The sequence below is a fragment of the Myodes glareolus genome, chromosome 8 (assembly GCF_982192425.1).
Source record: "Myodes glareolus chromosome 8, mMyoGla1.1, whole genome shotgun sequence".
NCBI classification, from domain to species: Eukaryota; Metazoa; Chordata; class Mammalia; order Rodentia; family Cricetidae; genus Myodes; species Myodes glareolus.
Window position 1 is genome coordinate 75,075,312 of NC_142033.1, and position 26,125 is coordinate 75,101,436.

General features: G+C 49.7%; 1 protein-coding gene across 5 annotated transcripts in view; it reads left to right on the forward strand.

Annotated features, from left to right (window-relative positions):
• The window catches only part of Osbp2 (oxysterol binding protein 2), a 168,237-nt gene that overhangs the window by 118,937 nt on the left and 23,175 nt on the right, over window positions 1-26,125 (forward strand). For all 5 annotated transcript variants that reach the window (XM_087909147.1, XM_087909148.1, XM_087909150.1 and 2 more), the window contains one exon: window positions 22,860-23,116. In XM_087909147.1, the coding sequence (XP_087765273.1) occupies window positions 22,860-23,116 (257 nt within the window). The remainder of the gene's footprint in view (window positions 1-22,859; window positions 23,117-26,125) is intronic.

The following is a 26,125-nucleotide window of genomic DNA, read 5'->3' on the forward strand; positions in this document are numbered from 1 at the left end:
GGGGTGGGAGAAACCCACATCTGTGTTCCGAGGACAGGGCTTGGAGACAAACACGAGTTGAGGCGTGTGGATCCATGATGGTGATGAGGTTGTGTAGAGCCCACGGGTCTAGAGGAACAAGGAATGGAGAGCCGATGACGTCAGGCCTGTGCAACAGTTTGTCCTCACAATACATCATCAAAGTTCATGTCTGAGAATGGTATGCTTGAGTTACGACAAGTTGAAAGAAAAAAAAATCCTCCATGTTTTAAGTAAATTTGCAATTTTGTGTTGAGCCATATTCACAGATCCCGGGGCACAGGTGGTCTGCAGGCTGCAGTCTGCAGTTAGGTACACCGTAGGGAGATCAGGTGTGCCAGGCTCAGCAGCACACCCCTTGGTCTTTGTGTGTGTGTGTGTGTGTGTGTGTGTGTGAGACTTATATATCTTTTTTGATTGAAATGTGAATCTGGAAGACCGTAACACAGGAGCCCTGAGCTCAGCATGATGTGTTCCCACAGGTCAGGTCGCGTGGCACTGAGCAGGTTGCTACAAAGATGGCTTTTAAGGGCAGAGTGATGTGTCACCAACACAGGAAGAGACTGGGGTGATAGCGTCTGTCACAGGCCACTGAGAGTGACTGTCTTCACACAGACTTGGTGATGAGACTTCCTGGAAGCTGTGTGGCTGTAATGTGAGTGCCAGGCCCTTGTCTGCTCTAAAGCCTGCATGTTTTAGTGTTTTTGAGACAGGTCTTCACTATGTGGCCCAGGCTGGCCTCTAACTCACAATCTTTCTGCCTCTGCCTCCCAAATACTGATGTTACAGATGTGTGCCACCATGCCCAGCCTGGGTTTTGATGTGTTTTTTGTTTTTATTTTGGACCCCCCTACACACACCCGTTATCTTTGAGGGCTAGACTGGGAACCATCCTCAGAGAAGGAGCCTGACAGAACACCTGACATTGGAGACAGGACCCTTCACAAAGTCCTAAGTTGGGTCTGGTTAGGGACATCCTCAAAGGGCTTGCTCTGGCATGTCCCATGAGCTGAGTTCCTATGAGGCCACAAGGCCTGAAGCAAGGGGCTGAACAGCCAGGTGCCTGTGTTCTTACCCTGGGTCTCCTCTGCTCACAGGGGCTGTCCTAGCATAGGAACTGAGTCATGGCACTGTCCTCTCATTTGGTGCTACTGTGGCAAGTGACTTTGCTAGAGAGAGGGAGAGCGGGAGGGAGGAAGAGATGAAAGGGAGAGAGGAGGAGGGAGAAAGAGAGTCGCAGAGGACTTCTGGTGGAAGTAACCTCTCATGTTATGGGATACGTGAGATGATGTAGGTGGAAATGGGGACACGATAGAGGCCAGGAGGCAGAGGGAAGCCTCAGCGTCTTATGAGGACAGATGAGAAGTGAGGGGGAGCTCACTGAAGGGATGGGTCAGAAAGGACAGGCAGGCAGACTGAGGCGCTGACACCAAGCCTTGCGAGGTGACAGCTGTTGGTCTCTGGGACTGAACGCGTGGTAAGGAACGCCTTGGCATCTCTCATGGGAAGGAGGTGCTGCTGCAGGGCTGTCCCTGAACTCTGGTTACTATTGCTTAGTGTGGTCCATGGAAGGGGGACCCTATGCAGTCACGTGTGGGAGCCTCTGACTGTTCACTAACACATGGTACCTGCGCCCGTGGGGATGCTGGTGGGTTTTAGTCTCCGGTGCGATCGTACATGTAGTCCGGGAGCAAAGCTATCCTGCTGTCATTTACACAGAGGACAAAGATGGTTTGGAGACAGAAGTCTGGCTAGCTAACCGGGGTCCACGTGTCGTGTAAGTCCAGTCCAAAAGGTGCCATAGAAAAGGTCACCCCGGTTCCCCGTATGGAAGGGAAAGGAAGCCACCACAGAGCTTTGAAGGAGAGCAGTGGTGCCCCTGGTGTTGGCATTTTGTTGCTGTGACAAACAAGGGAGTGTGGCTTTGTTTGGGCTGATACCATTTCTGAGCCTGGTGGGCAGGATACCGTGGTAGAAGGTGGTGGCAGCAGGATTGCTCTGACAAGAGCCTTGACAGACTCCTCAAGACCCCTTTCTCCCACTGATCCTTAGTTATATCATTTTGCCAGAAAAATAACTTTTCTTGCAATTATTGGACATGTGTTACCATAAAAATAAATCTACAGTGTCTTCTGTGTTTGGCCCCCTTACCTCCCCTCTAGAACTGCAGAGTACACGACTTGTTTGAACCATATGCAACAGCCCTGTCGAAAAGTTATCAGAGCCATGGTTCAGCTGGTCTTTAGAATAATACACTGATGTCTGTTAACTCTAAGCAAAAGAGAGGGCCACCCAGGTGCCAAGCCAAAAAGATGGCTCCATAAGGGCTCAGATATAGGCCAGAGTTATAGCAGGGCTCACAAGAGCCCTGTGAGACCAAACAGGGAGACATCAGGGTTGCCAGGCAGATGAGAATACAGCCTGAGCTACCTGTGACACAAAGTTGAACTTGAACTCAGACACCCCCTCCCTAACTTGAACTGACCCCTTCCCTCCAGGGTGGGGCACTCACTGCCCATGTGGGCACGATTCATTCTCCGATGCCTGGTTTTCCTGTAAAGTGCCCATCGGCTCACACTAGCAATGCATAGGATCGAATAGATGAGCAGTATGAATAATGATGAAGCCACGAGCTTCAGGCTGCTAAAGATAAATTTCCTTTTATGTCCTTTCCTCTGACGTCCATGTTGAATAATAACCGCTGACGCACGTCTGCAAAAATAGCAGCTGCCCACATCAACTGTTGTAGCAGGACAGAAGGGAGCCGCGGACGCGGGTTTGGCACCCCATCTGGACAGTACCCTAGGGCTACTGTTGTGTGTCTCATGGGAAGTGGGAGAAGTAACTTGGTACATGGCTGTGCCTGTACCGTGGGAAGTGACACTACCGGACCTAAGGTACCATTTCAGCCCCGGAGCCATTTGATCACTGTTTCTGCTTGGAGATTCCCAGGCTTTCTTCCCAGCCCCCCAGCCCACATACTTTGTTCTTGGCTAGACTCTTGAGGTCGAGCAGGGCCATTCCCCTGTCCCTGGACTGCTGTTACTTTTAACGATGTTCCGAGGACAGCAGTTCCAGTTGCTTAAGGTCACAGAGTGACTTTCTATGGCGCCATGAGAGTTCAGGGTGCTCGTCAGGTCCCTGTTTCTGGTTTGTATTTTTCCTTTATGTGCACGTCTTTTTTACATCATTTCCCCCCTCTTAAGCAACTTCGCACGTGACTGCAGCTTGATTGCATCGAACGTCTGCAGAGCGGTTCTCCTCCTGTTAGGCATTTGTGCTCTGCTCAGAGCATCAGTGCAGCCAAACTGCCGCCTGAGCATCTTTGGCTTGTGAGGTTCCCTCATTTGTGTGTCTGTCTGGGACACATTCCCAGGAGTGGGATGGCTGCATGTAAGGGTGTGAACATTCCCTCTGGTGTCATAGTCCTCGCTCGCCTAAATTGCTCATTCATGATGCTCACGGCAGGGCGCCCCAGCCTCCACAGCATGTGTTCTGAAGGGATGTTGTTGGGATTTTTTTTTGGGGGGGGTGCTTGTCAGTGGGTGCACGTGTGTGCAGGTGTACATGTGGAGCCCAGAGGTTGACATCCAGGTGCCTTCCTCTCCCACCTCTCACTGACCCTGGAGCTCACTGATTGAGCTATGCTGGCCGGCCAGCAAGCCCCAGGGGTCTGCCAGTCTCCACCCTTCCCCACCTGCCCCCCCATTCCCCCGTATGCTGTCACACCTGGTTTTTTACATGGATGCTGGGATCCAAACTCAGGTCCTCGTGTTCACATAGCAAGCACCCACTTTACCCACCAAGCCATTTTTTCTTTTATCACCCAGCCCCTCATTTTATCTTTGAGACAGGGTCTCCCTGTGGAGCCCATAGTGGCCTGTGACTCAGGATCCCCTTGCCCCAGTCTCTCAAGGGCCAGGCTCACACATGTGCCGTGTTCAGTTTGCCCCTTGTTAAGGCTTTGGGTTTGGTTAACAGAAGGATTAGGCTGTAGTTCAGTGACGGAGAACTTGCTTAGTCTGTTTGAGGGCCTCAGTTCCATTCCCAGCAGCAGAATCAAACAGAACATAGGTTGAGTCATCTCTGGCACCCACTCCTGGCTCGGCAGCTGCCCTTTTCTCCTGCCCTTCCTGGAAACCCAACAGGAAGGACCCGGCAGAGCTGGCTTGTGCCATGACGCTGACTCACTGTCCTGCGGAGCTGGGATTCAGAGAAGTGGTTCCCAGACCTCTCACTTCCCAGCAATCCCTGCTGCATAACCTGTAGGCCCCGTGCAAAATGAAATACAGACAGTGACAACTGAGAACTGACCTAGCCGTGAGCCCAGGCCATATGAGTGACAGCCCTGGGAATGGCTGCTCACGTGGGCTTGTGGTGAGCCCACGACATGCCCAGTGCTCTAGGTGGAAGTGGCCCACTCAGCCTTCTCTTTAGCTTTCTCAGGGGTCACTCCACATGTAGAGGTCAAGGCCAAACGTGAGTGTGGTCTTGCTGCTCTGCCCCACAGTAGCCAGCACACAGAAGGACCCTTGTCCTCCAGGGGCCGTTTCTGTACCTGCTTTGACCTTACCCTGGGAACTTGCTGCTGGCCATCTTGCCCTTCTGTTCTTCTCCGCCTGCTTTGGCCAAGTAGGACAAGTGATCAAAAGCAGCCTGCCTGGGACATTCTAGACACTTTTTTCAGTAAGATGGTCCTTTATACCACTTATTTCTCCCCTTTGTCCCCACCCCATCCTCTCTCCCTGCCAAGACAAGGGCAGCTGCTACTTGTACTGCGTGTTGCTGGTGATGAATGGTGGCTGTTGGGACTTTTCCTTCGTTGTAAATGCAGGCGGTCTGTTCTCCCTGCCCACACTCACCAGGCTCCTCCTGGGCAGCAGAGGCGGTAGCTAGGGTTTCATTTCAGAGGGCCTGTGAAGCAAGGTGGCATTCTGAATGCATTCAGTGGGTTCCCATGGGGGTGGGGGCGCTCAGGGTCTAGCCCAGCAGCAACCAGAGTGCATTCCTGGGGTCTCCCATGAATTATAGAGTTTGGAACAGTGGCTCTGGCTTGCCTTTGCTCTTCCTCTCAGGGGAGATATGGTCCCGTACTTCATATTTCCCTCATGTTTTCAGTGTTTGGATTAGGAAGGCACTGATGTGTGAGTTTTCACTTAGATATGAGATGTGTTTGGCTTCCTGTATGTAGGCATCACGAAGCCATAAAATCCCAGCCCGTCCTAAATTACAGCCACCGCCTGAGATTATTTTTGACATCTTTTTCCTGATTGCTAAGCTAATGCATATTCACTATAGAAAATTCAGTCAAGTGCTGATAAGATGGCTCAGCAAGAAAAATGCTTCCCACACAAGTGTGAGGACCAGCGTTCAGTTACCTAGCGCCCATGTAAGTGGTTAGCGCTGTGGTGGCCCTCTTGCAATCTCAGAGGCAAGGGCACCCCCAGGACAGCCTGGCTAGATCAACCAGTCAAGTGGGCCAGATCCAGTTCAATGGTCAAGGAAGACACACAGCAGTATCCTCTAGCCTCCACACATGCACATGTATGTACCCATGTGTGGATGTGCTTATACACACACACATTAAAAAAAAAAAAAAGACGTGGCAGCCTTGCACAGAAGTAACCACAGGTCACTCTGGCTGCTGTACCCTGACACCTTGTGTGATGACCTCATGCGAGTCCCTGATTTTATGAGGTAGGGTCTCACTGTGTGGCCCCGGCTGGCATCATACTTGGGATGAGCCTCCTGCCTTTGCCTCCCAGATGCTAGGATTGCACTGCCACACACAGCTTTTGTCAGTCTCTTGATCTCTGTCCATGACCCCAGCTGGTTTGAGGTTCTCTCCCCCATTTTGCTGATGTGGGAGCTGAGCTATGGAGACACACCCCTGAAAAGGGGGCGTGTACCCTGCTGCTAGTCCCACCATGAATCCTCCACGCCTTCCAATAGCACTTTCAGCTTTAAAAAAATGATTTCTTTTAATTTTATATGCACATGTTTTGCCTGCATGTATGTATGTGTGAGTGTGCCAGACCCTCTGGAAATGGAGTTGTGAAATGCCATGTAGGTGCTGGGCATTGAACCTGGGTCTACTGAAAGATCAGACAGTGCTCTTAATCACTGAGCAGAATTGGTGGGACAGCAAGATGGCTCAGTGGATTAAGGTGCTTGCTGCCAAGCCTGATGGTCTGAGCTCAGTCCCCAAAAGAAATGACTCCTGCAAGCTGTCCTCTGACGGCCACACATGCCCCGCATACATATGCACACAGACACAAAGACAAAGGAAAAAATACAATGCAATGCATTTTCAGAGAATTGGAAGTGGGAGCTCATTACTGAATAGTAATAACTTTGCTTCTAATGGAATTGGAACGTTTTTGTTTGTCTTTTCGTCTATTTGCTAGTCTCTTGTGAAACTGTGACGACATTGTCACGTACTTTTGTCTCGTGGTAACCTGAGCTGCGTAGTTGATGTCATTATAGTTGGGAAATATACTTTCTGTCAGGGCTAGTCTTCTTTTAACTGTGCCCCCCCAAATATTTGTCATGAAAATCTTCAGACACTGAGAATGAAGAATTTATATTGTCAGCATCTGTAAACCTGTACTTTTTAATAAGTATTTTAATAAGCTGTTTAATAATTTTTGAGTTATAATCCATATGCCATAAGGATTCCACTACTTAAAATATGTAATTCAGTTGTTTTAAAAAATATTCACGGGATTACACAGCCATCACCATGGTTCAACTGTAGAATGTCTTTGCCTCTCCTGAAAAAACCATATACTCCTTAGTGGTCTCTCTCCATCCCTAACCCTCAGCAACTACCAGGCTGCTTTTGGATATTTCCTCTAAGTGGAATCTTTTCTGCCTGTCTTGTTTCACTAAGTGTGACGTCTTCTAGGTTCATCCGTGTTGCAGCATGTGTCAGGATATTCATTGTCACATACCGTTGTGTGGATGGTCAACATTGTATTTATCCATTAAGCTCTGAACACAAAAGTCTTTGTGTGAAGATAGGTGTTGTCCTTTTTCTTGGGTAAACACTGAGTGATAGGACTCTGTTGCTGGCTCATGGTTTAAAATTGATGAGCTGTTTGCTGCTCTAATGGTGGTGGGAACCTGGGAGAATGGAGCCAATAAATGAGGCGGAGTAAAGTCTCATGCAGTAGCCGCCTTTACTCAGAGCATCAGGCAGTTTATACTCTGAGGGTGCAGAAGAATCACACGAGTAAGGTTCAGTCACAAGGACTAGCCACACGAGGCAGAAATGTGTTTTTCCACAGAGGTGCACGAGTGACGGCAGCTGAAGCAAGCGTTCCTGCCTGCTCCACCTGGGAGGAGCACAAAAGCACATTTCAAGAACAGCTCTATGTTTTGAAGAAACTGAAGTCTTAGGATCTTGTTTTCTTGGAGTTTTCACACAAGCGCTCAGAATTCTCTCACGATTCCATTCTTGGACCGTGTTCTGACAACGAATTGCCAAGTATTTGTAATAGTGACTGCACAATGTCATGTGACCACAAGCCGCGAGTTGGGGTTGGGATGCCTCCATACCCTTGCTGACACTTGGGCTTTCTTGCTTGTTTTTTCAAACTGTGTCCATGCTAGTGGTGTAGTATCCCATTATGGTGGAGGGTGGGGCAGTATCTCATCATTGTGGGGGGCGGTGCAGTATCTCATCGTGGTGGAGGGTGGTGTAGTATCTCATCGTGGTGAGGATGGTGTAGTATCTCATCGTGGTGGAGGGTGGTGCAGTATCTCATTGTTGTTAGAGATGGGGTAGCATTTCATTGTGGCAGAGAATGGTGTAGTATCTCATCATGGTGGAGAATGGTAGTGGTTCTCTGCTGCCCAGGTGTCTGAATGCTGAACTCTTTTCTTGTATGTTTTGGTCATTTAGGTGTCTTTGGAGAAATCTTTGTTCAAATACTTTGCCTGTTCTTTTTGGTTGTGTCTGTTTGTCCTTTGACTATCATATGGGCTGTTTATGTATTGTGGATGCAAGTCCTTTATATGAATTTTAAATGCCTGCTTCCATCCCGTGAGTCTCCTTGCACTGTCCTGGTTTCATTTGATGGTGTCAGCTTCAGGCTCTTCTTTTGTCCCCATGCTTTTGATTCAGTATCTAAGAATTTATCTTGTTTAGCTGTCTAGCCCAAATTCGAGCAGTGTCCCTTCCGTTTCCTTCTGAGAACTTTACAGCTGGAGTTTTGAGTCTTAGCTTGCTGCTTCCTGTTAACTGTATTTATTGTGAGAGGCGGGGAGTGGGATGTCCAGTTTTATTCTGATGCATTCTGTCCTAGAAACATTACCTTAAGGATTTTTCTTCCCCTGGTTGACTGTCTTTTGTACCCATGCTGGAAGTCAGCTGACCGTAGGAGTCGGGTTTTGCTCATATTGCCAGTTCTGTCCCACCAAGCTGCATGGCTGTCCTTGCCCTATGGTCACAGTCAATGGTGTTGCTTATTTTAATGACTGATTTGGATAAAATCAGTTCCCTGTATTTTCTCAAAAAATATTTTACAGGTCTACACTGACATCTTTATTGCATCTGCCATAGGGTTTTTGTTTTGTTTTTGTTTTTTTTGGCAGAGATTGTAAAGTTTTGTGTTTTTTTTTTTCACTAAGGATGCAAAATGTCCAGTTGATTTCTGTCAGCCCAGCAGTGTTTGTTGATTGGTTCCTTTTCCCCTACGAACCTGCTGTCGGAGCCTGTTTGAGGAGATCTTTCACAGCATGGGTCAACCTCTTCCCTGTACTAGAGGCTGCCTACGTAAGAATGCAGAGCATGTCTTCTGAGTCGAGTCCCTCTGTTCACCAGGGGGCTACTGTGTTTATTCTCCACTTTACAAGCGAAAGCACTGAGCTAAGAGGGGCTGGACCAGTCATAGTGTCCTCAGGGATGATAGCTGTGAACGCAGAGGGATGGGGACTTGGCGAGGTGCGGAGCTTGAGTGTCCCCAGCCCCTGATGTGACTGCTGACACACTGGCTCTCAGGCACACTGGTCCGATCCAGTTAGTAGGGCTGTGCACTTGACAGGCGAAACTTGTGGCTTCCAGGAGCCTGCTCTCTGGAAAACAGACACAGAAGGAAAACGCCCCCACTTGTCCTTTAGTGCCCTTGGGAGGGACAGAGACACCATGTCACTGTAAATGACATGTCCTGGAATCTGGGTGACCCTGGATGGCTCTGATCTCTACCCTGGTCAGTCAGTTGCTCACTTAACCCACTCCATTGAAGGCTGAGTTGGAGAGGGGTTCAGATAGAAGTGAAGGCCAGGGTGTGACAGAAGGAGCTCCCTCCAGAGATGGAGCTGGGACATGGGGTAGTCTTTAGGGCTGAACTGGCAAGGGACACTGTCTGCTGCCTTCCTTGGTAGCTCTGCATTCTCTCCTCCTGCACATTGGCTGGACATGCCATTCTCTTGGGTGGAACTTTGGGCAGCCTGTCTGTGTACTGTGGAAGGGGCATTCATCACGTTCTGTGTCGGGCAGTTCTCATTCCTGTGGTAAAGCACCCTGGCAAACGCCACTAAAGGAAGGGTTCAGCCTATCATAGCAGGGAAGTAAGTCAGCAGTAGAGCTTCAGGTAACTGCTTCACTGAATCCACAGAGATTGAGCGAGAGAGTGAGAGAGTGAGGGAACGAGCAAGGGAGTGAATGCTTTGCTCAGCTAATTCTCTGTTCCTTTTTTATCATCAAGTAATATTCTCACGTATGGATATACTACTTGAATTGGTTTTGCTTTGGGACTGTTGTGGAAAACACCGCTACAAATGTTCACATGAAAGTTTTTGAGTGGGGACAGTGGTTTTGCATTTTCTCGGGTCTACAGCCAGGAGTGAGATCACTAGGTTCTATAGCATTTACCAAACTGCTCTCCAGAGTGGCTGTGCCCCTTAGTGCCCTACTGTGTGAGGGTTTCTGTCCCTTACACATCCTTACCAATACTTATTTTTCTGAGTTTTTAAACAATGGTACAGGCTAGTGAGGTGGGTTAGTGAGTGTCTATAAACATGTCTGTTTATTTATCTGTTAAACTCTTCTTAGCTGTGTGTTATCTTGAACATACTTCCCCCATCCGTATCTGCTAGTATTGGTACTGTAACAGGAGGTATTATTTTAATATCATTTTCTAGGTTCTCAACTCCTGGAATTAGAGAATAAAACCCTTGTGGTTGCCCTTGAGTCTGCGGTTTTGTGGGTTCTCTCGCTAGATTCCTTGGAGCTTTTTTTTTTTAATTTTATTGATTTTTATTGAGCTCTACATTTTTCTTTGCTCCCCTCCCTGCCTCTCCCCTCCCTTTCAACCCTCTCCCAAGGTCCCCATGCTCCCAGTTTACTCAGGAGATCTTGTCTTTTTCTACTTCCCATGTAGATTAGATCTATGTAAGTGTCTCTTAGGGTCCTCTTTGTTGTCTAGGTTCTCTAGGATTGTGATTTGTAGGCTGGCTTTCTTTGCTTTATGTTTATAAAAGACCTATAAGTGAGTTTATGCGATAATTGTCTTTCTGTGTCTGGGTTACCTCAGTCAAATGATGTTTTCTAACTCAATCCATTTGCCTGCAAAATTCAAGATGTCGTTATTTTTTCTGCTGTGTAATAAGTACTCCATTGTGTAAATGTACCACATTTTCCTTATTCATTCTTCAGCCGAGGGGCATTTAGGTTGTTTCCAGGTTCTGGCTATGGCAGACAAAGCTGCTATAAACATAGTTGAGCACATGTCCTTGTGGCACGATTGAGCATCCTTTGGACATATACCCAAAAGTGGTATTACTGGGTCTTGAGGAAGGTCGTTTCCTAATTTTTTGAGAAATCGCCACACTGATGTCCTAAGGGGTTGTACCGGCTTGCATTCCCACCAGCAATACAGAAGTGTTCCCTTTTCCCCACAACCTCTCCAGCATAAGTTGTCATCAGTGTTTTTGATCTTAGCCATTCTTACAGGTGTAAGATGGAATCTCAGAGTTGTTTTGATTTGCATTTCTCTGATGACTAAGGATGTTGAGCATTTTCTTAAGTGTCTTTTAGCCATTTTAGATTCCTCTGTTGAGAGTTCTCTGTTTAGGTCTGTACTCCTCAGGGCTTTCTAATGCAGCACAATGGTGTCTTTTGGTTTCTTTTCCTTGACTTAGTGTACTGGCTGAGATCGCCAGTGTGGTCCTAAGATGGTGAATGCTCCACTTCTTCCGGCTCTACTTTTTATCAAGCCTGGTGATAACTGTAGAATTTTTTTAAAATTCTCTCTATATATGGTTTATATATAGAATATGTTTATGTAATATATTATGTAATAATAATTTAGTCTTTATATATATGGTTTCTCCTTTACAGTGTTCTGTTTTTATCCCAAACCAGTGTGGAATTTTGTCAAATGATTTTCAGTATTTATTGAGCTGGTTATATTCTTAATTTACACTGTTACTATGAATTGTGTTCATTTAAAATGTAAAACTTTCAGTTCCTGAGATAAGCCCCCTCGTTCATAAGACCCCTTTTGTGGAATCTTATTTGCTAATATTTTGTTTTAAAAAGTTGTACTTCTATTGATGAGCATTCTTAGGCTACAATTTTCTTTTCTTGCAGTGTCTTTCTGCTGTTGCTGCTGGTGTAGGGCTGACCTCACAGAATGTTTCTGAACCATTTTAACCTTGTCTATTATATATTTGGTAGAACTCGGTGCAAGAAATGTAGTCCTGGGTTTCTTTAAGAGGAAGGTTTTAATTCTAAGGCATCTCAGCTGTTTGTCCTGGGTTTTATATATATATATATTATTTATTATATATATATATTATATATAAATATATTATTTATATATTTATTTTATATATATATAATTTTTTTTGAGAACGCAAATAAAGTAATCCCACATTAACTCGGAACTGAGTATAATAAGGGGTTCTTTATTTAGGGGGACTCACACTAGAGGAATGGCCCTATGGTTAAGAGCACTGGCTGCTCTTCCTGAGAACCCAGGTTCAGTTCCCAGCACCTACATGGCAGCTCACAACTGTCTTTAACTCCACTTCCAGGGGTCCCAGTGCCTCCCTTTGTCCTCTGTGAGCACCAGGCATGCATGTGGTACACAAACACACCTGCAGACAAAACATTCATACACATAACAATAAAATAAACCAAGTAGTCAGTGACAAAGAGCCCCAGCCCCTCTGTGCCTGCGCCCATTTTGTCTACACTTCATGCGGGGGCTGGGGTGGGGCAGCCCGGAGCCTCTCAATGTGGCTGCAGATCTGCCCCTTCGCCTCATTCTCTCCAGCTCTGTCACTCACATTTAGTGTGTCATCTCAGCCCACTGAGTCTTTTGTTGCTATGTGTCTGTCCAGAGTCTGCATTCTAAAGCTGAGGAGGCCACTCGGGCTTCCCTTGGATTCCTGTTGCCTGTTTCTCTCTCCAGTCCTTTGCTTTTAACGCATCTGTCTCTTTCTATCCTGGAAAGCATATGGCTGGATATTTTATCTGTGCTTTTATAGCTGCAACGTAGAATGGCATAGAATGGCTCATGCTCTAAAAATACCTGGACTGGTAAAACCTGATTGGCCCTCTTCAGGGCTGGGGTTTAACGGGGTTCTCTGCTCTTTCTAGGGCACTCTGCCGCTGCGCTAAGCACCCAGCCCTCGAAGTCTCCGACTTTTAGTTGAACTGTGTAATGGTTTACTTCAGTGTAATTGCTGCTCATTTGCTACTTTGCTTTTCAGTTCGAGGCAGATCCCACAGTGCTCCAGGCTGGGCCTGCGGCTGCTGGGTCTTCCCTTCCCTCCCTGGTAACTGTGGCTGCAGGCACTTCCCACCCCATCTGGCTGACACACTAGGCTTAAAATGACCACTTGGTTCGTTTTATCTTGCCTATATTTTGTTGTCCCCACCCTCTTCTGCCATGATCTACTTTTAGTCTCTGATTTTTCTCTTCTTCCTTAGTTCATGAGCTGTATGGTCTCTTCCAGGTGGTTGATCTAGAGTTAACAGTGTGTATCTTTAGCCTTCTGTGTTTCTTGTCCAAATATTTCATCTCAGTTAAAAACACTGCCACATGAACCTTTGGGGGACTGATTCAAACTTACTGGAGCCATAGCAGCATTCTTTTTAAAGTGTGTGCGTGCATGTCTTAGCGCGTGTGCACACATATGTGCATATACAAAGGCCAAAGGACAATGTAAAGGAATTGGTTCTCTCCTTCCACCAAGTGGGTTCTCAAGTCTCCAGGCTTGAAAGCTTGCACCTTTATCTGCTGAGCCACCTTGTAGACCCCTGTAGCAGCATTCTTGACATTAATGGTGGCCAGAAGTAGAGCTCACGGCACATGAGTGTGGCAGCCCTAGGAGTGCCCAGTGAATGGCGCGAAGTGATTCTGTGAGGTCTGCGAGCGTTGCTGTTGCTGCCTAGGTCTCTTGAGTCAGAGGCTGCCCTAAGCCCTAATGTCCCAAGCCCTATGATCCTAAGTGGCCTTTGAGATCCCCACCACAAGCCTCTCATGGCTGTACAGCTCTCCACTGCAGATTTCTTTAGCTCCTGCCTGGCCTAGCACTGATGGGTCTTAGCGACCTTTTTAAAAGGACTCCCGTCAAGGTCACATAGATCTAGACCTCTGCAGACGCCTGTAACATAGAACCGCCTGACTGGGGGTTCAGACTTTTCTAGATCGTGGTTTGCTGTTCTCGTAGAACACATAGTAGGTGCGCCACTGGCCTATTCTGGTTTCTGCAGCCTATGTGAGCCGTTACTGAGCAGGTAAAGAGAGAATCTCAGCCAGGTTCTGGGACCCTGGCGTTGCTTAGGATTTGAAGAGTATGCAACAGGTTTGGGGAGCAGCTGCTGAGAAATGAGTCTCCAGAAGTGGGCTGCTGCCCCACTGACGCGGGCCTCTCCTCTCAGGCTCTGTGCTCAGATACTCCCTCTCCTCCCTCCCTGTCTCGCCATCTCTTTTGGTTTTCCCACCCTGGCCTTGCCTTGGCCAAGCTCAATCTGGAAGGTTCCGTGAGTCAGTATGTCCTTCCCAAGTGCCCGTTCCCAGTCAGTGGGACTTGGCAGTTAGAAACAGCTTTCTACATTTTTTTTTGAATAATAAGCCACCTTTTCATCCCTTTACAAAAAGCACCCCTCTCAGAAATTCTAGTGTTGGTTTCCTTTAGTAAATAAAATAGGCACTTTAACTAGTGCTAAGAAACGTGCCTTCCAGGACCCCTGATAGCAGAGCTCACTAGTCTCATGGGAGACGAGGGGTGGCTGGGACAAAAGACCTTCAAGAAGGCTGGAGTAATCCTCCCCCCTCCACCCAAGAAAAGGAACTGACTCTTCTCCCATTCTCCTTTGCTTCACCTTCCATAGCTGCTTTCCTTGAGATTGTTCCTCCTGCTCAGCCTACACTGCTGGGGTAACTTGGAGGCCACACTGTCTCTAGCGGCGACGACACACCCCAGACCACGCTGCAGCCAGGAGAGTGGGAGGCGCCTGCAGGCCCAATCTTGGGAAGAATCTCGGGACTGAGATGTGTTTCGTTATCTTTCTGATTCTCTCTTAGTTCAAAGACAGGCATGGCATCAAGGAAATCCCTAACCTGTGACTCTTTAACCTCAGCCCTACCGAGCAGACCTGCTGTGGTGACAGCACTGATGGAACACATTCCCGGTCCGCTGTCTCTGGGGTCACCCCTTCATCTAGCAGGTGTCTCTGCAGTCCAGCTCTGGCACTTGGGGATCCTGAACAGAGGCAGCCCTGCCCTTTCGGGACGGTGGGGCTTCTGGAGGCATAGCCCTTTTCCTTGTCTCCACTTGCTCTGCATTTCTGATCCCTGAAGGCTCTGCCAATGGAAGATTCTAGTGTGATTATACAGGTATCAGATAGTTTCCAAGGATAAGCCAATGGGACAGTGTTTGGGCCAGGAAAATGTAAGCCGAGAGTTTCCGGTGACCTGCTCAGTGCTTCTGTGTAGCTGACTGAATGCCTGCTTTAGACTTGAGCTGCGCTTGCTTTGACCTTGAAGTGGGCATTGGTGTCACATCAAATGAAAGATTCATGTGTGCATTTCCTGTCCATTCAAGGTCCTTCTAGAGGGGCTTGTGGTGTGCATCTTTAATCCCAACCCTCAGGAGGTAGAGGCAACACTCTGAGTTAAAGGCTAGCCTGGTCTACATAGCAAGTTCTAAGTCAGCCAGAGCTACATAGTGAGACCTTGTCTCAAAGCAGACAAGCAAAGGTCACGGAGGATCCTTGACCCCAGTATCAGCCTAGTGACCCAGTCCAGGATCTGCCCAGGGTAAGATCAGTGGCTACAAGGGACCTGTATTTGGGTCTGCCCAGGGTGGCACTTGTGCATTATGCCAGTAAAGGCAAAAAATGCCCACTTGTCCTGCCCCCCCAAAAAACTGGTGCCACGGGGAAGCCACAGTGCACAAATGAACGGGGTACAGATCAGCTGCTCACAGGTAACCCAGTTGTAGAGATGGAGCAAAGGCTTATGGGATGATAGATTAAAAAACAAACCAATAATGGAATCTATGTAATGTGGACAAAGGCCAAATTTCATCTAGGGAGTAAGGAAATAGCTGGCTTTATTGAAATGCCAGGATAGTAGGAGAGATCCTGTCCTTTTATTTGGCTTCCCAAAGGGCAGCACAGAGCATGGGAGGGGAGCCCCAGGATCAGGATACCTGGAGGCCCACGAGTTTCCTCAGCTTTGGTCGCTACTTGTGCAGAACTGGGAGGTGGCACCTGGAGTATGGAGAATAGATGGACAGCAGTGTCTGGAGCTGGAACCTAGCATCAGGATGTCAAAGCTGGCAGGACCTCAGGAAGCATCCGGTCAAGTGGCTCTGTCCAGGCTGTAGCATAAGTAGGCCAGGGCCACTGAAAACAGATGTCTGCATACCCCCAAGTCACCAGACTCCCCTGAAACAGAAGGCCGGGCCCCTAGGTGGGAGCTTCCAACTGATTCACAGACGGAGGCCAGCCCGCGAGAGGCTCACTTAATCTCTGAACCAACCAACCTGAGAGACTGTTGCCTGGGGAGGTATCTGCCTGCTGTGGTCCGGGTAGGTCTCTTGCCCTCAGCCCAGTGTGGCAGAGGCAGGGAGGGAGTCCTAGAATTTGATTCCTCATCTCTGTCAAACCCATCGCCAGAGATGGGGGTGAGCACCCTCTCCACTGGGTCCTCCCCTTCCCAGGCACGTCTGGCACGGCTCCATTCCTGCTGCACCGGCCCCAGCTCCCAGTCTTTCCAATGTCCTCATTGCCTGGGGCGAGTCTCACCAGGACAGGGTGAGGGGATATAGACACCCTGGAAAGGGCCAGCTCTCCCCAGGACTGGGTCCAGGATACATAGCTGCTTTCCTTCAGAATGGCTCCATGAATGCCCACTGGGCTCTCATCTGACGGGAGGAGGATGTGGGTGCCAGGCTGAACGTGCTATCACAGCAAGTGCCATAATGGAACAGTTGACTATTTTGTGCTGCATCTCCACACCTCTGCACCTGACTTCAGGGGGAGAGGCCAGTGAGGACAGCATGCAGCTCCAGACCATCCCTGCCAAGGGAAGGTACCCGGCCTCTATGGGCTGCTTAGCCCACACTTAGCCCCTTTGAGCTTGTCCATGGCTCTGATGCCGTGAGCTCTGGCTCCCTCCTCTGAGTTTTATTTTTTGCTGCTTTTTTTTTCTTATGTTATTGGGGATTGGTGTTTAAGACCTCAAACTTGTAGAACAGGCCATATAGGCCTGTACTGTATAGGGCTATACCATATAGACGCAGATTTCGGTTCTGTGTTTTGAGACAGTCTCACTAAGTTGCCCACGCAGGCTTTGAGCTTTCAATCCTCCTGCATCAACCTCCTGATAGCCAGGATTATAGGCCTGTGCCTCCAGGACATCTAGGGAGCCAGCTTCTCAGTCCTCCGGGTGTGTGCTCTGAGTCCCCGTGCAGGGTTCCCTGGAACATTCCCTGGCTGGAAGATGAGAGATTCCTGGCAGCTTTGGTGTCAGTGGTCCCTGGTGAGGCAAGGCAGTGCCTCCCACCTTATCCTGGAGGGTATGTTCCGCCTTCCTCAGTACCCCTTCCTCTGTCTTAAGTGGGAGAAGGGCTGGGCCCGGCCCTGGCAAGGCCCAGAAGATGAAGAGCACCCTGGAGCCCAGCTGGTATTTCCATCTAACAGGGTGGCACAATTTATTATTTATTGCCATCTGATTTTCCATGAGATTAGATCCTGTCATGTTTTCCAGTGTCTGGGTGGCCAGAGCCTCAGATTCTTGTCTTCTTGAAGGACAAGGCATCATCCAGTTTGCCACAGGGTAGTTTATCACTGTCATTGTTGCAGGGTGTCCGGCAGGACTAGAGCCTCATGAGATGCCATTGGATCAGGCCATGGCTTCGAGGGTCTGCCCGGTTCCCTGGAGGCCTTGGTTCCCAATCACACGCCTCCCCACTCCAGAGCTATCTTCTCTGTCACTGCTCTCGGGACACTGGCCAGTCTCACCTGTGTTGGCCTCTCCCCACGGGTCCTCTTGTGACTTAATTCCCCTCCAAGGAATCCCATAGAGAAGCAAGCGGGGGGGGGGGGGGGGGAGTCAGAGGGGATGCTCTATGTGTCACCACCCTCCCCGACTGAGCCAGCCTTGCAGCTTTGCTGGTTATTTAAAAGGCTACCCCTTGTCCCCTGCCCCCCTCCATGCACAGCACCATACACTCAGGGATTCCCCACCGATATCCATTTTTCAAAGATGAAAGAAAGCGCTGCTTCTAAAAATAGCTCACCTGACACCACAGTTGCCATAGCAACCTGTCCTTCTTAGGAGCCTCCCTAGGAAAAAGGGTTCTGGCCATGGTGGCACATGCAGAGGGACCTCTCAGTCAGACTGTCACCTCCTACTGTTAAAGAGGCTTGGCGAGCCCTCAGAGGGGAGCTGGGGCTCCCTGTGGAGTAAACCAGACAGAGTTGTGTTGAAGAAGGGATGGAGAGTCCAGCGGGCAGGGTCAAGGGCCCCAGGACACAGTACATGCTAGCTCTGTGCTGGCCGTGCACTGCATACGCTACCGTCTTCCCCAGAGAAGGCATTTCCGTCCCCAGAGGAACTCACCTCTGCAGCACACATACTACAGCCCCACATCATTTTATCCCTGTATGAGGAAGGCATGCAGATTAGTAAGGGCCTTATCTTTACATCCGAGGTTGCTGCTGTCATGGCAGTCGGCTAATAAAATACGGTATTATAGGGAGTTTTATTTAGCCATTAAAAACAAAATTGTCATTTATAGGACTATGAGTGGAACTGTGGATCATTGTGTTAAGAGAAATAAGCCAGCTTCGGTCAAATATTGTGTGTTTTCTCATGTGGAATCTAAGCTGATATGGTTATCTGCAGTCATGTATACATGTGGCCTGAGAATAAGGGGGGGGCTGCTTGGAAAGAGAACAGAACCAGCAAGAGGGCAATGGGGGTGAAACGATCAAAGCATATGATGTGCACTATTTTATACTACGAATATTTACTTCCTGAAATACCCTTAGCATAGGACTGATGCACTTAACTCAGGCCCCAGGAAGATGAACACAGGACCACCAGGCTCCTCGTTACGCCAGTCTGCCATTTTCTTATAGAGGTACTAGCCAGAGTGGCATCTGTGCCCAACTTTTCGGAGAGACCAGAGGGCCCATGAGGTCCCTGTGCCCAGGAAGGTGTCTCACCTCAACCACCCAGAGAACACTGCCTGGTTCAGTGAGGCAAAACCCAAAGGGCAGCCCTAGAGGAGGAACGTGACAGGTGTTAGCCACAGCAGTCCCAGGTGGTTGTCTAATCATGGCTTCAAAATGTCATGCCCTAATTCCCAAACCCTGTGTGTCTGTTGTGCATGCTGAAAGGGTCTAGGCAGATGTGATTAGGTTCCAGATCTTGAGATGGGGATCATGCAGGTGGACCCAGCACAATCTCAAAGGTTCTTAAGAGAGAGAGGAAGGAGAGTCCAAGAGAATGTTAACTGCCTACCTGACAGTCTTGAGGATGGAAGAAGGCAAAGGCACAAGCCAAGGAGTGAGGGCAGCCTCTAAGAGTGAGAAAGGCAAATGCATTCATCCCCCACCCTAAGTACCCCCGGGGCACACAGCTCCACACCTAAGTTTAGAACTTCAGACTTTCAGGTCTGCGTGGTGATACGTGTACTGTTTTAAAACAGTTTAAGTTCCCTGGTGCTGCGGTGTGTGACCAGTTATCATGCCTCAGTGGATGAAGGCAACTAGGCTATATTTTCTCTCCAAGTTCCAGAGGCTATGAGTTCAAAATCAAGGTGTCAGTGGGGCCAGAGCCCCCTGAAGCCTCAAGAGAAGAGTCTATCCTACACTGTTCTCTTGGTGTCCTGTGTTGCTGGCAATCCTTGGTGTCCACTGGTTTCTATTTCCATTATTCCGGTTTCACCCTCTGCCCTGCAACTATGTCGTCATTGTTGTTGTCTCCTCCTCCTCCTCCTCTTCCTTCTTTCTTCCTCCAGCTTTCCTTCCCCCCCCTCTCTCTCTCTCACACACACACACACACATGCACACACACACACTTAGAGTCTATGTAGTTTAAGCTGACCTTACAGCTTGCCATCCTCCGGCCTTAGCCTTCCAGGTGCTGGGGTCACCGTCCCATGCCACTGCTTATCTAGGGTTCTTTTATGGATAGCAGCCATGTTGGATGCTGCAGCATGGTTTCTTCTTGACTAACCGTATTTGCACGTTCTCTTCAAGCAGTCACGTTCAGAAGTTCCAGGAAGGTCATAAATTTGGGATCGGGTGGGGGAATGGCACTATCTGGCCCAGGACAGCCACTAAGTGTTGGAAGCTCATCCCCACAGGAGGCTTTGCCGTGAGTGGGAAAGCCACATTCTGAATGCTGCTCTGTAACATATTGGTGGCCCGACTTTCGTGAGTGTATTCCCTTTTAACAAAAAGAATCCGTTGTTCCATGTGACCTTGATGGGTGTTTTAGGAACCAGTGCTTTCCTGAAGATGAAGCTTCATCAGGTAGGGACTGGTCTTTTGTGGTCATTTATTCCCCATGGTTGTGCCATCTAAGAGCTGGCCTGCACCTTATTCCTGGCCCCATGCCGGTCTTAGAGGCTGAGATCATTTTGCTCTCAGTGCTCCACAGTCTGGAGCTGCTATGCCATTAGCCCGAGAAACACCACTGGCAGAGGGAAGCAGAGTCTCAGGCCCAGCTGTACTGCATTTAAAACATCTTCCCAATGAGGATTTTCTTCTTGTGAGACTTCTAGACTCACCATGGCCAAGTCTCAGTCACAGCAGGGGTGGGATCATGACTTGGGCTCTGTGTTTGAGCAATGTTGGTGCTACTGTGGGAATGTGGAAGAAGGACCATCTCCTCCTTCAGGGGCAACATGTATACAGAGATGGCATGGAACGTGACCAGGACTCTGCCCACCCAGGACTCTCCAGTCCGTGGCTTTCTATAGCAGTTCTGGCCTTGTCTCTGCCCCCTCTAGTCTGCCAGTCTGTTCACTGTGCCATTGTTACCAGTCCTGCCTTCTACCTGAATGCCTATCCACATGCTTCTTTTTGTTGCGGGGAAGGAACAAATCCCCTTGGCTTGTGCCAAAGACTCCTCTGCCAGCTTTCCCTTCGGTCACCTACCTTACATTTATTCCCACACTCTGCCCTCTGTGTGGGACCTGCCACCCTGTGCTACTGCTGGCCACCAGAGAGCATGTCCCAGCCCCTCAAATCGTTCATTCTTTTTGCTCACCCCGCCTTGTCTCCTGGGGAGGACTCGCCCTGCCCATCTCTGAATAGACAGCCATTGCTGATCCTAGCTCCTCCCCTAATGGTGTGAAACTAACATAAGTGCATCATTTGTCCCCAGGATCAGAACATGGGCCTTAAGAAATACATACACAGTGTCCCATGTAATAACAGGTCAAATAAAGGAACAGTGACCCCCCCGACCCATCACATGGGAGGATGCTAAGGCTACTTAGGCTACAGAAAATGGGGGTCATGTTGAGGTGGGCCTGCAGCCAGCAAGCCACAACTGGACTTCCCTGACTGGAATTCCAGCTGCTGGGCCCAGCTGTTTGCTCAGTGTTCTGGTTGTTTGCTCAGGAAGATGGCTTCAGTGCTAAGGGGTCCTCAGCACCAAGACTCTGGCACAGACAGCTCCACGTATCCTAGAATTCTCTTGCCTGATGGCCCCAAGGGGTCCTTTTAAAAAAAGAAAAACAAACATATAGAGCCAGGTGGTTGTGGCACATACCCAGCACTCAGGAGGCAGAGGTAAGCAGATCTCTGAGTTCAAGGCCAGCCTGGTCTACAGAGTTCCAGGACAACCAGGGCTACACAGAGAAACCCTGTCTCTGTGTAGGCGGGAGTGAGGAAGAGTGAGGAAGGGCTGCTGCCATGCCAAGGAGGCCCAGAGCACCTGCCAGTGGCTGCAGTGACCTCCAGACACTGGATCACTCGGAGCTGCAGTTTCTCCGGCCTGTGGGGAGGGGGCTGGATATTAGCCCAAGGCCTCTGGAGCTGGCAGGGATACAGTGTGCAGCAAATGCTTCCCTTTAGTTCCCCATTGCTCGGGGCCTGTGCAGCCGGCCAGCTTGGCACTGCTGTGAGCTCAGGACACACTCAGAACGGTGACCAATCCATGTCCACCCACATGTACCTTGCCTGCTGTGGGAGAAATCTGTTCTCTCAAAATATGCATTCTTTTTTTTCTCTTACTTTTAATTTTGTATCTTGGTTGCATATTTCCTTCATCTAAGAAAAGTCTGTGCGGATTATTTCTAAAACAAGGGATTTCTGAAAACTTTAGCAGACCGGCACTGGGAAAAGTCACAGGCTCGTGTCAGCCTCTTGGCGGTCCCATGCCAGCATTAAAGCAGCAGCAGGGTCGCAGGCCAGCTGCCCACGGAGGCCGCTTATGAGCACAGGCCAGGCTAGGAAGCAGGGAAGAAGGAAAGACTCCTGTGGCACTGTGTGAGTCGCGAGAGGGAGCAGGCCCTTGCCCAGAAGCCCCAGGTGACTGGCACGAATGAAGTGAGCTGAGCAGCCTTAGAGCGTCAGCTGCACCATCGCTGCCCTGGTGTCTTCTCCCATAGACTTTCCGTGAGTGGACATGTTCTGTGTGTGTGCGTGCGTGTGTGTGTGTGTGTGTGTGTGTGTGTGTGTGTGTGCAGATGTGGCCATGTTCTGCATGGAGATTCGCAGGAAGAGGGACTAGGGTGCAGATCTGGTGACAAGAGAGTGGCCTTGACTATGGCAGGGGGGTCCCCAGGCAGCCTTTGGAGAGGCAGTGGTGTTGGGTTGGGCCTCAGAGGGTAAATGGGGTGAGAACTTGAGGAGGTATAATGTTCTAGGCATCGGGGAAGTACATGATGGGAAGAAAGGCCCCAAGCACGGGTGGACAAGTGTTTGCAGAGCAAGGGACAGTTGGCATGGCTGGGGATGGGCATGGCGTTAGCCAGCAGTATTGATTGTCCTGGGAGGCCTGCAAGATAAGGAAAGGAGTCCTGCTCTCTTCTCAAGTATCTGCTCCACCCAGCACGGCCTGCTGCGATCTTAGGCTGTGACCTAGTGGAGCTGGTACCGTTTTTGTGGGCAGGCACCTGGAGTCCCTGCTTGCCACAGCACCCTGCCCTTGCAGCTAGCCCCCTTTGCCTCACGCTCCCATTGACTCAGCTGGATGTGTGTGGGTCAGGCTAAGGTGCAGCAGCCTTAGCCAGGAGCATTGCAGGACACTGTCTAGGGCACTGGTCACTCTGGTGTGACTCTATTGCCATCTGCAGCCCAGACGACAGAGACTCTCACTTGGTGGTTACAGCAAGTCTGTCTCTCTCTTTAGATGATTCTGGGGATGACGATGAAGAGCCTGCTGCCCCAGCTGACAAGAGTGAGCTCCACCACACCCTGAAGAACCTCTCCTTGAAGTTAGATGACCTCAGCACGTGCAATGACCTCATTGCTAAGCATGGCGCTGCGCTCCAGCGCTCCTTGAATGAGCTGGACAGCCTCAAGATCCCACCAGAGAGCGGGGAGAAGCTGAAGGTTGTGAACGAGCGAGCCACCCTCTTTCGCATCACGTCAAATGCTATGATCAATGTGAGTGCTCCCACTAAAGAGGACGGCACACCCCATCAGCTACAGGTCCCTGAGTGGGAGGGTGCCTGACAGACAAGGTCTCTGAGTTGCTTTCCAAAGCCAACCCTTCCCACATGTGCCAACATTCTGTTTATGTCCTCTCCTACATGGCCATTAACCACTGGAGATATTTATTATTCTTTTTTTCATGAAGACAGAACTTAGAGCCTCACACATGGTAGGCAAGTGCTCCTCCATTAGGGCAATAATCCTCCACCAAGTGACAAACATCTGTAAGTGTGTGTGTGTGTGTGTGTGTGTGTGTGTGTGTGTGTGTGTGTGCGTGTGCGTGCTCTCACAAACATGCCAACTTAAAATCTGTTCTCTTCTTCCACCGGGGAGATTCCAGGGGCATTGGCAGCCTTAGTGAGTGACAAGTGCCTTAACTACTGAGCCATTTTACCAGCCCCAGTGGAGGCAAAGTCTAGTCCGATGTCCTAGTCAGGGTTTCTATTGCTGCAGCGGAACACATGGCCAAAAAGCAAGCTGGGGAGGAAAGGGTTTATTTGACTTACACTTCTACATGTAGTCTGTCATTAAAAGAAGTCAGGATAGGAACTCAAGCAGGGTAGGAATCTGGAGGCAGGAGCTGATGTAGAGGCTAATGGAGGAGTGCTGCTTACTGGCTTGCTCATCATGGCTTGCTCAGCTTGGTTTCTTATAGAGCCTAGGATCACCAGTCCAGGGATGGCATCACCCACAACGGGCTGGGCCCTCCTCCATCAATCACTAACTAAGAAAATGCCCTGGAACTAGGTCTTACAGAGGCATTTTCTCAACTGAGGTGCCCTCCTTCCAGATGACTGTAGCTTGTGTCAAGTTGATGGAAAGCCAGGATGGTGTGTGACTTAGCCTGGCCACTGGCCTCAAGTTCATGGCAATTCTTCAACGTTAGCCTCCCATAGTCATGGCTGCCGGCCTTTCAGGATATTCCTTTGACTGACCTGATAAAATGGAGTGACTGTGGAATCTGTTCAAGGCATGCATGGGTGGAGAAAGCCAAGGCCTAAAGTTGAAAAGGCAGTTCAGTGGGTTTGCTCAGCCCACGTAATGGGGCCTTGCTGTGACCCTGGCCCTCACAACTGCTCCTGCTCTTTTCCCGAGTACACCCCAAAACATGGGGACAGGAGATGTGTGTGAGGGACAGCTAGGACTTCCTTAGTCAGAGGGTAGTAGAGCTGGACCTGCTGACAGTCATACCAACCCAATCATAGAGAGAACAAGTGACCAACGTCTGCACGCTGAGATTCCAACAGCTTCCTGGGCCACAGAATCCGTGTTACTAGGGATGAAGGCTAGGAAGATTTCTCTGTGGTGACAGGAATACTGCATATGACCTTACTCCAGGCCTTTCTTCAGTCTGCCTGCTGAGTGTTCCCCAGGTTTTCACCCTCCACTAGGTCTGCCTGCCACGACCTCGTCCCATCGACTTCCCTGGAGGCTCGCATCGAAGCCAGAGGCACCAGGCTTAACGAGCCAGCATGGCATGGAGCTGAGACAGAGGCAGCATCCAGACATGGAGACTGCTACAAAGAGCTCAGGGGTCTCCAAATACAGCTCAAGGGGCATCAGACTACCGGGTGACAGCAGGCAATGCCAGGACCCAGAATGACCCCAGCTGGGAGGCCGTCCCTGCAGCTCAGAGGTCAGGACAGGTCCAAATCTACCATGCTTCTGAAGTGTGTCAGCTGCATGACGATGGAGCCGAAGGGCCACTCACCACCCACATCTGCTCCGGTATGCTCAGGCCAGGGCCCGGCCAGAGCCTTGGGAGTTTGTGACCTGGGGCCCAGCGCTGAGCACAGACAGGAGCACCCTCCTCCAGGCATTGACAATATGTCCCCTACATACATGCTTAGGCCAGTGTCTGTCCTCAGACCCCATGGTGTGCGGGGTTGTGGCCAGCAGCCAGTGATAAACACAGTGAGGGCTGCTGGGCTACAGTGCTGTGTGTAGATTGTATGTGGCTTCCACTGTCAGGCTGCCCCATTCACCATCCTCTTTCTAGCTCACCACCTGTGTGGATCCTGGTCAGTGACACTCAGACACTGAGTCTTTAATGCCATAATGCCGTGTGTGTGTGTGTGTGTGTGTGTGTGTGTGTGTGTGTGTGTATTGTGTTTTGTTTTCTGCTGCTCCTGCCCCCATCCCATCTATCTGGGAGCTACCCTTGCCCACAATGCCTGCCTAGATGGACGTTGCTGAACCTGGAGGGTTGTCTCTGAGATAGTGATGCTCGCTGCTGGCTGTAGTCTAGTGAAGTCTTTTATCATCGGTGTCTACAAAGCCATACAGCAGCTCCTAGTCTAAGTGCATAGTGAAATACTTTATAGAACACACAGCCCCCCAGGCTTAGTTATGAGGCCTGTTTCCAGTTCTAGCCCCCCAAGGAAGCCCGGGACAGTGTGCCTCAAGTGGTGGGATCTGCAGTGTGGAGTGGCTAACGTGAACCTGACCCAGGGCCTCTCATCAGGGATTAGAATGAAAGCTACCTGTAGCCTATACTAGCCCAGAGGCCCAACTTACTTGTTCTTGGGAAGCTTCATGACTACCACTCCTTACCTGGCAGGACAGCGTCTGCTCTGGCAGGGTGCCTGTGTGGCTGCCAGACACCACATGTCTAGACCCTCAGTGGGTACTAAGATCCATAGGCAAGTTTGCCGGGGGCCCTGAGACATAGGAGTCATCCCTGGCTAGGGCTTGTCTTTTATGCCAAGAAAATGAAAGGAGACCATTGGTACCTGACGCTGAGGCAACCACAGGAATTTTTTACTCCTGCCCTCGAATTGTGTGCTTACCTTGTTGGTACTATGGTGGAGTTAGCATTGGAGTGCAAAGCAAGACTCAGAAAAGCCACCCAAGCTCCCAGAGTCACCAAGCTGGGTACTAAGCCAGAACTGCAGGATGACCCACTACAAAAACAGTGGCTCTTGAGAGTTGGACCCTTGGGTATGCAGAGGCCTCCTCCTG